This window comes from Achroia grisella, unplaced genomic scaffold, assembly GCF_030625045.1.
Source record: "Achroia grisella isolate CSIRO2021 unplaced genomic scaffold, CSIRO_AGI_Agris_v1 utg869, whole genome shotgun sequence".
Classification (NCBI taxonomy): Eukaryota; Metazoa; Arthropoda; class Insecta; order Lepidoptera; family Pyralidae; genus Achroia; species Achroia grisella.
In genome coordinates this window covers 661,594-674,528 of record NW_026713049.1, presented here as the reverse complement: position 1 = coordinate 674,528, position 12,935 = coordinate 661,594, and the positions used below count along the sequence as shown (strand labels likewise).

General features: G+C 31.0%; 1 protein-coding gene across 2 annotated transcripts in view; it reads right to left on the bottom strand.

The window, feature by feature from the left end:
• Positions 1 to 12,935, bottom strand: part of LOC131852928 (sodium channel protein 60E-like) — a 58,501-nt gene that overhangs the window by 5,007 nt on the left and 40,559 nt on the right. The window contains exons 9-24 of one of the 2 annotated variants that reach the window (XM_059203680.1): positions 12,332 to 12,473; positions 11,063 to 11,197; positions 10,267 to 10,481; positions 10,021 to 10,191; positions 9,608 to 9,801; positions 9,005 to 9,236; positions 8,427 to 8,701; positions 8,097 to 8,341; positions 7,729 to 8,026; positions 7,327 to 7,642; positions 6,782 to 7,057; positions 5,576 to 5,872; positions 4,068 to 4,356; positions 2,037 to 2,230; positions 467 to 669; positions 36 to 113 (exon numbers count right to left, since the gene is read on the bottom strand). In XM_059203680.1, coding sequence (XP_059059663.1) covers positions 36 to 113; positions 467 to 669; positions 2,037 to 2,230; positions 4,068 to 4,356; positions 5,576 to 5,872; positions 6,782 to 7,057; positions 7,327 to 7,642; positions 7,729 to 8,026; positions 8,097 to 8,341; positions 8,427 to 8,701; positions 9,005 to 9,236; positions 9,608 to 9,801; positions 10,021 to 10,191; positions 10,267 to 10,481; positions 11,063 to 11,197; positions 12,332 to 12,473 — 3,560 coding nt within the window. Of the gene's footprint in view, positions 1 to 35; positions 114 to 466; positions 670 to 2,036; positions 2,231 to 4,067; positions 4,357 to 5,575; positions 5,873 to 6,781; positions 7,058 to 7,326; positions 7,643 to 7,728; positions 8,027 to 8,096; positions 8,342 to 8,426; positions 8,702 to 9,004; positions 9,237 to 9,607; positions 9,802 to 10,020; positions 10,192 to 10,266; positions 10,482 to 11,062; positions 11,198 to 12,331; positions 12,483 to 12,935 lie in introns of both variants that reach the window. The other variant, XM_059203681.1, reaches the window with a different exon arrangement.

The following is a 12,935-nucleotide window of genomic DNA, read 5'->3' as shown; positions in this document are numbered from 1 at the left end:
TATATATATATATATATATTATATATATAAAGTCATGATCTCCAAGTTCACATTCGGGGGGTTGTATCATGAGAGATGCTAACACGTCATTCCATCCGGCGGATGTCATGAGACTACAAAAATAGAAAAGATTTTAGTAAAAGTAGTATGAAAAAATGTTATGTAAATTGAAATTCATTCAAGATTTATTGTATTGGATTTAGTACATACAAAAAGTACACAATATATTTAAGAAAGAAGTATAATATTTAAGAAAAAGTATACACTAATACAAAACTACTGTTGTTTATAAAAATTTTACAATTTTCCGCACTTGAACTTTTTATAGAAATTCGATTATGTATCCATGGACTTTAGTTAAAAGGGGCAAATTTATATTTCTACTACACTTTACTTCGAGTTTATATTTTTTCCACAAAATTGAATTATAATCTATTTATAATTATTATAAATATGTAATACATACCGAAAAAGCAATTGCATACTCCTCCCGAATGTTTGAAAGTTGACAATGTCGTCGAGGGCGCCTTGTTCCTTGACATGTCCAAACACGGACATCCCGATGATTGCATATATGAATGTTATCAATGCCAACAAGGCACCGATGTTGAATAGGGCTGGCAATGATACTACAAGCGCGAATAGCAGCTTCCTAATGCCTTTAGCGGCCTGGAAATAGAAGATAACAAAATATTAATGATATGTTTTCCGTATAGTTCTCGGGATCTATCTATACATGTGTATATTAAAAATGTAACTGATAGTATACGCAAGTTGTCGTTGTCTTAATAGAACGAAAGATATATGAGAAAAACTATTATTAATAATATAATAATGATCGTTTTTTCTCTCAAATGCAAGTAACAGTATATATATATATATGTATAATATATACATAAAAGCAGATTTCAATAGTTTTTTGTAACTACGCAATTGTTAGTAGGAAAACAAGATCTTGAATTACTTTTATTACCATCATTTAACATACACGTATTGTCTTTTCTTTTTTCTTTTTACCTTTGTGCCTTCCCGCGCCCATATAACAGTGAATTTATGTATGGTCGTGAATGTGGGCGGAAGAGAGCGATATATCAGCGGTCCTATAGGAATAGTTGTTAAATTTGGTGACATATTAAGTATCTACGTATTCTATTGTTTTGTTACCATAACCGCAATAATAAACTAGGGCTGTTTTAGGAGTAGTTTTTTTTTATTATAAATAGCATAGTAATAATTGTGTATGGATGGAATCCGTAACCTATGTACCTACTTATTGCATACGAGCCAGATAAACTATTAAACCATAGTCCGATCGTCTATTATCAATTTTCTTAGGTTGTTGTTATGATATATGTATATGATATGATATCGTTGATAAAATCAATGATATATATTTTAAATTTTTGGGTCGCAATCTCTAGGATGGCTGGGAATCCTTTCTCCGATTGTTGCTGGTAAAAGTTAAATAAAAAATATTTGTTCTTGTCCAACATTACACGTCAATCCATGTTTCAACCTAGGGTTTAAGAAGGGTTCTAACCTTACAAAACGTACGGGACACGTAATGAAAAAGTTTAAATAATAGTGACTTAAATGATTTATAAAATACTATCCTACTATACTATATTACCCCCGACTTCATTTGCACTCACTTTCATCTCCTTTATCATTATACTTATTGAATATTTTTCTAAATAAAAAGGACTATATTCTTTTTTGATACATTCAATTTTCACGACATATTTAATTAAAAAACGGCGTAACGGTTTGTTAAGCTATTTTTTATTATACTATGGTGGTTGCAATGAAGCCTATGGTTCAACTTAAGGTAAATGATTATCGCGCCTGAAACACCATGGGTATCAGGGGTAAAAAACCTTAATATTCTTGAAAACCCCTGTTTAGTCGTAAACAAGTAATAAACAGACAGATACACTTTGGCATTTAGAATACTAGTATATATATTATAGCACAATACCAATAATTTATGAAGATAATTATAAGATATAGAGGTACAAATAAAAATAGCTACTTACTTTAATCAGTCTTAAAATTCTCCCTATACGGAACACGCGGACCACGCGCAGCAATGTCGGCGATATGGGCAGGTCAATCATGATGTCCTCCATAAGGATGCCGAGAATTGACGCCAGCACCAGCAAGAAATCGAACACATTCCACGGCACGGTGAAGTAATGATATCGAAGACCTATTATTTTTACAATTGCCTCTGAAACGTAAACGATACATATATACATTTTTTTTATAAATATTTGACATCATTAATAACAAAACAACTCGAATAAACAAAGATTGTGGAAGTCGATTCAGAAATGAAGATATCATGTAACACATTATGGGAGTTTTAAAAAGATTCACATTTAAGAAACGGATTTATGTGTGACAATTCAGAATTGAAGATTTTGAGCAATACACAATATCATACAGAAATGAAGTTGTTTATTAGATATTGGCGAACCTTTAAGTAGTTTTTCTAAATAAGTACTTATTCTTTTTTATACATGATAATTTTTTATCACTGTGTATTATGGGGCCGTTCAGTTGAACTAACTACTTCAGTTGAGATGAACTAGCAAGAAAATCAACATTTTTTTTGGCCAATAAACAATATTATTATATTTAAACTTATTTTTATTTAGATTATATATATTGCAACTTCAGTATCGTACATTCGCACATATTTTATAGTTGGTACTTAGGTACGTCATGAATTTTTCATAAGGAACTCTTGTCGAAAAAATCATTATTTTATATCTATAATATATGTATGTAATATATCGCATGGCAGGTACGATTGTTCGAAATGCTCAATTAATAATAATAATTACTCAGGACTATTATTACACAGCATCCCAAGTTAAGCCGAGCTTGTGCTATGGATAATAGACAAAACTGTATTTGTATAAGTTATATATTTTTTTGTAAATATATACATAATATATATAGAAAACATTCAGATCGATATGAACAATCAAGGCCGGGAAATAGAATAATAATAAATATTGCATCTAAATTGTAATTTTTAATAATAATTTTAAATTTGAATACTACAACTTTATTAAATTTTGTAGATAACTAGAACAGTTCACATACGTTCTTGTATGTCTGTAAAGATTAAAAGTGAGAACTAAATAATTTATATAAGATTACCATCTATTGTGTGTACCACATTTATCACAAATAAATTTTATTTCTTTTCATTTCAGTAATTTGATAATAAACTTTAAAAAGTATAAACTTTTATAATATTAGAAATATATTGAGAAATTTACGCGTCAAAATAAGATGAAGGGGGTATATGTACACCTGCCAACCATTTGTGGGTTTATAACACGTCACGTAAACAAATGCGATAACTTCCGCAACAAAGTACATTCATTGTAACAAGTGAATAAAGCGAGCTGTTCTTTTACTTTGTATTATTTTTTCGGGACTGATATTATTCTTAGACATTTCATTCTGTTTTTTGGGCTCGTGACTTCGCTTTGTATTTTATTTATTTATTTTGGTAACTATTAGTATATAAAAATAAAATAAAGCTTTTTATTACGAATTATTATTGCTTATAAATATGTTTAATGATTATATTTGAATTTTGTAAGTTTTGTATATATAGATAAAGTTCGTTTTTGATGAAACGTCGTGTAAATAACTGGATAGGTATATATAAATATAATAGGGAACTTAACCGAAAACTATGTGTCATCAAATAACGTAACGAAAGTAACTGATTTACTTTGTTACTTAAGTAAATATTTATGATTGTCAATTTAGCAAATTACCAGTTTCAATTCACACAAAATTTAATTTTGCTTGCTTAAATTTATTTAAAAGATGATGATGTATCTGCGTAAATGAACAATAATAATATAAATATACTATTCAAAAGTTATTCTATTAAGTTTATTTGATTCAAGGTTCTTTATATTTCTTTAAACAATTAAAAGAAAAACTAAATTATAAGAATCAAAATAAACCTAAACCGAAATATAATACTAAATGAGTATTATATTTCGTCGTAATTTGGACTGATATATATTACTTACCTAAACCAAAAACAGTTGTAAAGAACGCGTTGCTGACTTCCAAGATAAAGAAAACGGAATGAGGTTGGTCGTAATGCTCAATTCCCATAGTGAGCATGTTCAAGAATATCAAAACAAAGATGGCGATCTCGAAACGGCGGGAGTTTGATAAATCGTAAAACATCGCCAGAAATTGGTTGCGAGGCCTCTTGATCACCTTTTGTGGTTTTTTTCTACCTAACTTTTTCATTGCAGTGTAATAATGTTTTTGGCTTTCAGTGAGAAACATTTCTAATACTCCACCTTCGTACTGCAAAAGATAATTTAAGTTGAAAACTTTTTGAAATTAATTAGATCTTTGTACATAGATACTTAATAAAATAAAAATATATATTTTTTTATATAAAAACTAATTGAACAATTGGCTTTCAATGAAGTATTAGGACAGTATAATAACTAATGCTAATACAATTAATTAATATACACGATTATTTAAAAAATTGTGAAGATGTTGGGATACTAGTCATTCATCTTGTTATACTTAGATAAATCATATATTACAATATACTTCTAATAAGTATACTATATATAGATATATATATATAAAATGTAATGTAATAAATTAATATAAAATATAACAATAATATTATTTTGATATTAAAACTGTAGCTTATTCTGATTAATAATATCGACTACTTAAAAGACTGAAACCATAGACAGCACTGTAATATAAAAGTATATAAGCGTTCACATTAAAAAGTGATTGAACAATTCCAAGAAGATATAATATTTAAGAGTTAGAAAGTCTCTTCTCCTGTCAAATAAAAGTTTTCAGCACTGAATACCTAAGTACGAGTATATTTTTAGTTACTGAAATTACTACAGAGTTTAAAATATAAGGGTTAGCTGTAAAAGGTAGGTGTACGAAGTAGAAAGCCAGTAATAATATTAATAAAATGGAATAAATATCTCTAACAAGTAAGGAGGAAAAATAAAATATTTGTTATAACATCGTAAACAATTTAGTATAAAAATTTCAATTTTAGCAGTGATTCAGTAACTTTACATAAGCAATTTTTCAAAAAGGTATTTAGTATACCATATATACCTATTCGGAAAATAACCTTGAAAACGAAGAATAAATGAAATTAATAAAATAGTAAAACTTAGTAAAACAATACACAATGTTTACTGACACCATTGAGAAAGTTCTCTTTGTATAGAACTTGATAAAATGAGTATCTAACTTTAAATTACTTTTAGTCTCAGCTCTACAAATTAATACTAAGAAAAGTGCTTTATTTTTTCTATTTTATAGAAATACGAATACTGTACATTATATGCACGGAATATTAACCGTGTTAATATTTTTTATGAGCTTCCGATATTTCGATAGTGTTACAAGTGTTCTGAAGATATCGGAAGCTCATAAAATAATATTATTACGATAAATATCCCGTTTGTATGATATGATAATTCTACACAAACGTAAAACAAGTTTATAACACGTATAAATACTACGACCTTACCTTTTTTTTGAGCATATTAAAATTATCGATTATAACTCCTATGAATAGATTCAGAGTAAAGAACGATCCACACACGATGAATATAACGAAATAAATATAAGCGTATAGGTTGGCCTCCCTCGCTGGCTGTAGATCAACTCCTCTCGCGTCCACTGCATCCGCCATCACTTCCATCCAACCCTCGAAGGTTGCCACTTGGAATAGAGCTAAATAAGCTATTCCCACGTGGTCGAATGATATCTTTGAGTTGATCCAAGAGAAATTATTATAATAACATTCCCACTTATCGTTTACTATCTGCAAAGAAAACGTGGTAAAAAACCGCACAATTGTCAAAAATGGCAAAAGACGTAATCTAAATACACATATATATACTTATTATAATATTATTATTATCTATATTTGAATATAAATATTCCTGTAAATTTATTGTGATTTCAAATTCACGTACAAAGCCAAAAATAAATTTCTTCTATTGTGCAGATTGTAAAAAATAGGTTATTCAAACAATAACGGCAAACAAATTTTAACCATAACAAAATATATGATTTTTACATTCTTATAACCACAATTTGAAATGATTACTTTGATGGAAATTAGACGTTTACTTCAATACAGTACTGGAATTTTTTAATGGAAATAACTAATAAACACAATTAATTTCATACGTTCACTAATTCACATGAAAAACAAATAATAAAATGGTGAAATATGTTCACGACAGTAACCATAGATAGGTTGGTCAGAGACATTAGTCGACTGTTGCTATTCTGGGGTAGTAATTAGCTCACCAGCTCAGGTGAGCTTTATATCTTCTACATGGATTTTGACTTTGTTTGTTAACGACGTTTATTGCATTATGGAAAAGAGCTAAAAAATACTCAGTACCATAATTACAATTATAAACAAATAAATTTTAAATATTTATTCGTATAATAAAAATATTTTTGAACCCCTACGGTCTAATAAATTGCTTTTAAATAAATTTTATACTAAATTACAGTATTTCAATGATTCTTAAGTTGTAGCAAATAGGATTACGTTTTAAGCTCCTGAGAACAGAAATTGATACTTTCTCTCGTTATAAACTTTGACAGAACTAATTAAGTTGTTCTTGCATTTCAAGACAATGCATCCTAATAATATGGTAACTTATACAAATAATATAGGTGGTAAATTCTTTATATAGTAAATAATTTGACTCACCTCTAAAGGCAATAGTTCTCCCTCGTCGTCAACGCACTTGAAGAACTTTCCACCAAAAAACTGCACTCCCATAATGGAGAAAATTAACCAAAATACTAAACAAACTAACAATACATTAAAAATACTTGGGATTGCGTACATTAGAGCATTCACAACTATACGCATCCCTTGCCATCGAGATATCGCTCTCAATGGCCTTAAAGCACGTAGCGTTCTAAGCGATCTTAATACTTTAAGATTTTCATTCTCTTCTATTAATAAACTAAATACTGATACCTGCAAGAAGTCATAATTTTGTTAGCCAATTATTTAATGCTAGTCAAAGATTAGTCCTAGGTTTTAGTTTGGAATTTAAACTCGAGACATATTCAAGCACATGCAATATAATTGCAAAATTGCATAATTGTAAATTGGGCTGAATTTATCAAAAAACGGCTCGCATTTCATTCCATAGGTTACAGATTAGAGTAAAAGGTCATGATAATATTACAAGCATTAATAAAGAGTCAGTAAATATTAGGGATGATTAAAAACACTATACTTACAAACACTATAGTAAAGTCTAATAAAGTCCAAAAGCTTGTGAAATATCTGAAAAATCCCAATGCTATCCACTTGAGGAACATTTCTATAACGAAGATCATGCAGAAACCAAGATTAGTCCAATACAAGATTTTCTTTAGCGGTTTATTTTTCTCAAGATGGATGTCTTCAAAACAGAGGGTTATGCTGGAGGCGAATATAAGCACTAGGACAAACCACTCGAAGGCAGGCGTATCAACGTAACGTAGGATGAAAGTACGGACTACCATCCAGCGCTGACCCATCTTAGTTTCGATGAGTGTGTCCCAACATGGACACCTGTAAGGATAGATTTTTTGGATATAGAACATAATATAGCGCGTTAATTGATTACTAGTAGTCCATAATTTCATTTAAATACATACGCATCGTAACATTGGCGAGGGTAGCAATCTTGGGGGACTTTCGGCTCCTTCTGTTTCCCAAATCCCGGAAAGTTTCCCATCGCGTCTACGTATTGGCCCTTTGAGTTTTTTCTCCCACCTACGGTTAATTCATCTACATATGAGACTAAAGTTTGCCACGGATGTTTCAGTTGTTCTTCATCGGGTTTCGCAGCGTCCTTACATATATTTGTGTTTGGTAGTTCCAGGACAGGTCTCCTCATTCGCTCTGGTGTAGTTTTACTGGATAACTGGGCCATTTCGTAGTGCTCATTCTCGTCTAAAAATATCAGAGTTGAATAAAACGTACCTTTCTTGCCTACCTAAACTTAATTGAATATTCTACCTACCCCTCGAATCTGATGGCTGTGTATGATATCCTGAAGACATTTGATTTAATAGTTTCTGAGCGACGATTTGTTCTACTGGTGACGTGATTTCGAGATTTTCTTTAGAATCTTCTCTAATACTAGTTATTTTATGTTCATTTGCGAGATCACGTACGTCCTTCAAAGTTTCTTGACTCCCGTGGTTAAAATTGTTACCGTGTTGATAAAGATGAGGATAAGCAAAATCTGAACCTACTGATATTGGCCTGTAAAATAGGTTTTAGTATAAATCTACGTATATATGTATATAACTGTATTATTAAATATTTGAGGTGTATGGTATGAACTTGCCTATTCAAAGCTTCTTGATAACTATGGCTATAAATATTGTCATGTGGGAATAGGATCGTTTCCTGTATCGACGATGAGTATCGTTGTTGCTCACTCGGTATTGATATTTTCTTTTCTTTCATAGCACGCTGTTGCGTCATAAATTCAGTCACTAGTTCTTCTAACTTAGATTTTTTTTCAGTCTCTTTACTTCTCGATATAAGGAAACCCTTTTTTCTTACTATGGAACGTATTCTATCGAAACTTTTAGCTAATTTTGAATCCTCTCCTACTTCCTAAAATTAAAAAGCAATAATTTCTTGACAATAACATTTATAGTTAATAATGTAATATCTATCATCGTATTCCTATAATTACCATATTAGAACATAATTACATTTTATCTCAATATTAGCTCAAATGGTAATCACATTTGACCTACTATTGAGATGAAATTACGACGCGACGATGCCGATAATATGAAAATCGATTATTTATTTAATTCTTGTGTATACGTATGTAAACGTATTAAAAAGAAATAGACTACTGAAACAGTACTGACACATGCAAGCAGTAATATTGAATTATTGATATATTACCTCTTTCTTATTCTTAAGTTCCTCGCTGTTGAAGCTATTGAGCAGCAAGGCAAGGAAGAGGTTGAGCACCATAAAGTTCCCCATCACCAGCGCAGGCAGAAAGATGAAAAAACAGCTTTCAGCACCGCTCGCTTGTTCCGCGCGCATGCAGTCCCATAAGGGTTCGATCCACTCACCGCACAGTATCCGAAATATCATCATGAACGAGTGGAAGAAGTCGTTGAAGTTCCACCTTTATTTCATCATTACAAATTATACACAATTAGAAAGAGAACTTTCCTTCACTTTACTATACTTCAAGACGTATGTACTGAATGTAGCGAAGTGCTATTTATAATTTAGAACAAAATAAAACCATAGCGCCTGCTACTGACAATATGTCAGTAGGAAATTTTGCCTCAATGAGGTAATTATAAAATATTATTACTAAAATAAAGATAAAATATAAAATGCTAAAATAAAATATAAAATAATTAATAAGTAATTATTTACCTGTATTGTACATAATTATCTATTTGATTACAACACACAAGGTTGTAGATCTGGAGCTTATAAAAAAACGATTAACATATGCAAAAGTTTAAAATCAACGTTTCAAATTACCTGGGCACAGGGTCAGGTTCGAACTTGTCCGGCGTATACGACTTAGAGAACAGTTGCATGCCGATAACAGCAAATATATATATAACTATCACTAACACGAACGTCAAATTACCGAGAGCACCGATTGTCGATATTATAATACTCAACAACACTTTCATTGTAGTCCATGATTGAGCTAATTTTAACACTCGCAACTGAAACAATGTTCAAGTATTTCAATTAGCTGTATTCAATGTAATGTGTGTAAGGGTCTGTGCAGATAAAGACATTTGATCTTATTGAACTTAAACGTTCAGATTCGTGTGAGTAATACAATCTGTTAGGACTATTTTGATAAACAAGAAGTAGAGCTAGTTTTGTTTCTCATCTGTGCAAGCCCTATAATACAGACAGATATCCAAGTAACAACTTACCAAACGAAGGCCCCTTAAAACAGATAGGCCATCAACGAGCTCAAATATTAGATCTAGAAGGCTGGCCGACACTATAATCAGGTCGAAAATATTCCAACCACTGGCAAAGAAATCTTTACTCATCGCCATTACTTTCATCATACATTCTAAAGTAAATATAGACGTGAACACCTGAAAAGGTACAAATGCATTCTATAATAGTTCTAGTAATATAGAATAGAAACAGAAAATGTAGTATTTCGTTACCTTATTTCCTATATCTAAGGCCTGTCTAACGTTTTCACTCATACCATGATGCTCAAGAGCAAGGAAGAGTGTATTAAGAACTATACAAGTAGTAATAAATAATTCGAAAAGTGGATCTTTCACGATTCCAAACAAGCAGTTTTGAAATTGGAGCCAGCCTTCGTAGTCTATGCAGCAAGTGACGCAGCATTCACAGTTTCTATCCATGAGCTCATCTGTGGTCAAATTAAACAAGTTGTTAAAATAAATAATTTTATATTTATAACGAATATTTAATATAATTTAATATACAAACTGGAGAAATAGAAACGAACAAAGAGATCAATTAAAATATAGCAAAAGCATTGTGAAGCATATTAATTTTCGATGCAAAGCTTACGTTTGCAAGTTTATTTTAAGTTATACATAATAGTTAAATCGTAGTAGTTTATAATGAAAAAAATATGGGTCATGCAATCAAAAGCGAAAACTGGGACTAAGAATCTAAGCAGGAAAATGCACGGTTAAAATTTAAATGCCAATAGTAATAATTTTGAGCTGTTTGTGTTTGAAGTGCATTCTGATAGTAAAGTAGTCCACATTAAAGTAATTTGATAATTCCAAGAGGTGAATCGCATAGAAGTGTTGGGAGATATACACCTTTCGGTGTAAACAAAGGTTAGAAGGACTTAGATGCGAATCTGTATAAGGCGACGAGACGACAGCAAGTCAACCAATCGCAAAGTCACCCTGCAGTCTTCCTGTAGGGAACAGGGGTGGACTGGGGGGAGAAGCGTTGGCGTCTGTGTTTACTAACCTGTGAAGTAAGTGCAATTTTGCTCGTAATTGCCCATATGAGTTTTGTGCGTGGCTGCCAATAAACTGAGCTCATTAATTTTCGTCGTCTCCGCTTGAGGGAGGTCGGGCGCGCGCTTGTATGGCCAGTCCGCCCCTGACGATATTAATGAGGATAGAAGCGAAATTGCAATAGTGTGTTGTATCAAAACGCCCAATGAGGAGTTGCACATTGGGCGGTGAAGCTACTATTCAATGTTCAGCCATTAGAAACTCCCATTCTTCTCCGCTTATTACACGATTTTAAAAGTTTAGATACTCTGTCAAGTGGAATAGTTTAATTACACAGTATATTTGGAGAGGAATGGTCATTTCTGTGATATTAGCAGTATAATATTTTTTGTTTGCAAAATATAATTGCAGTGTCTACAATCTCTGTAGCCATTGAATTATTATTTCACTCAAATTCTTTAGAAATAATATAAACATCTAAAAATTTCAGACTACAGAGATTATTGTGAAATCATTTGTTCCAGGAATTATATTAACTAAAATATGGTTTGTAAATCCAAGCTCAAATGACTCACAACTTATTGGAGAATTATGTGTTAAGTTAAAGAGAAACCTTACATAATGCTTCTGAAATCCAAAGAAAATATCATCTGTTTGCAAATGCGAGTTGAAACAGAGCGAACAGTTAGATCTTTTGAAACAGAAATAAATAAGTACCTAAATACATCTATCTAACATCCTTGTAATGAAAATGTAAAAAATATTGTTTTTAAAAATTTAATTTAGAATAGTAGAAAATTGCAAGCGACTGAATCCTAGAAGATAGATCTGATATCCTAGGTAGTAGTAGTAGTAGTATTTATACAATAGTAAATTTAAAAATAGAGAAGACAATGCATGCACAGTATTTAATAGCCAATTCGGACATTCACTTCTTCTAATCTACAATTTATTAATAAAAATATTTTTAAAGTATTCTTATCCTAAACTAATGCAATTATAGTAATTATCAATTCAGTCCGTAAAAAGTACCTAGTTAGCCTCTTGTGTTTGCAAAGCATTCGTTTGAAACTGTGGCAGCGTCGTTATTTGTAGTGTTATTTTGTTCGTGCTTTTAGTGCCGAAACAGCCGTGCCAATCAAATAATAATTTTGTGTGATGCAACCAAAATTATTTACAATTTAAACAATTTTATTGTGTATGTGATATTTCTTTGGTAGCATTACACTCTCCTTTGAGAATATAAGCTAGTGCATTAAGCGTATTAAATTTATTTTACCTAGCACCACGATCTGATTGAGGTAGTCCGGATTTAGTGGATACTTTTCTTGAATACTGTTCTTCTTTTCTGATTTCTTTTCCAGTTTATTTTCTGTTTTACTATCTTTTCTTATTTTTGTTTGTGTTTGACACTCCTGCAACTGTTCATACTAATGAATAATGTAAAATATACATATATATATTTTAATTAATTTTTAGTGTAGATGTTTTTACTAAATCTTATAAGAACCTCCTGCTTCCCACAAAGGTATGTAAACATAGGTAGGGGATTATTATTCATGGAGACTATTGATAGCTAGTAATGTTATTGTCAAATTAATTGCTACGGGTTTCATCTTGGTATCCTTCTCGTATATGCTATTAACGCAGGCAAGGATATCAATCCATCCATATAAAAAGGCTCAAGTAAGAAGAATCGAGTATTAATTTTAGAATTTTTAGGTCAACAAAATATGTCAAAAGTTAATTGTTGATGGGTTTTTGTACTGTATTTTGGATTAAAGTTTGCAATAATAATTATTGCATTGTTTATGTAATTAAAGACTAGCTGTGCTCGCGGTTTTAGCCGCGTGATATTTATAGCCTATCTGTTATTCTGATGT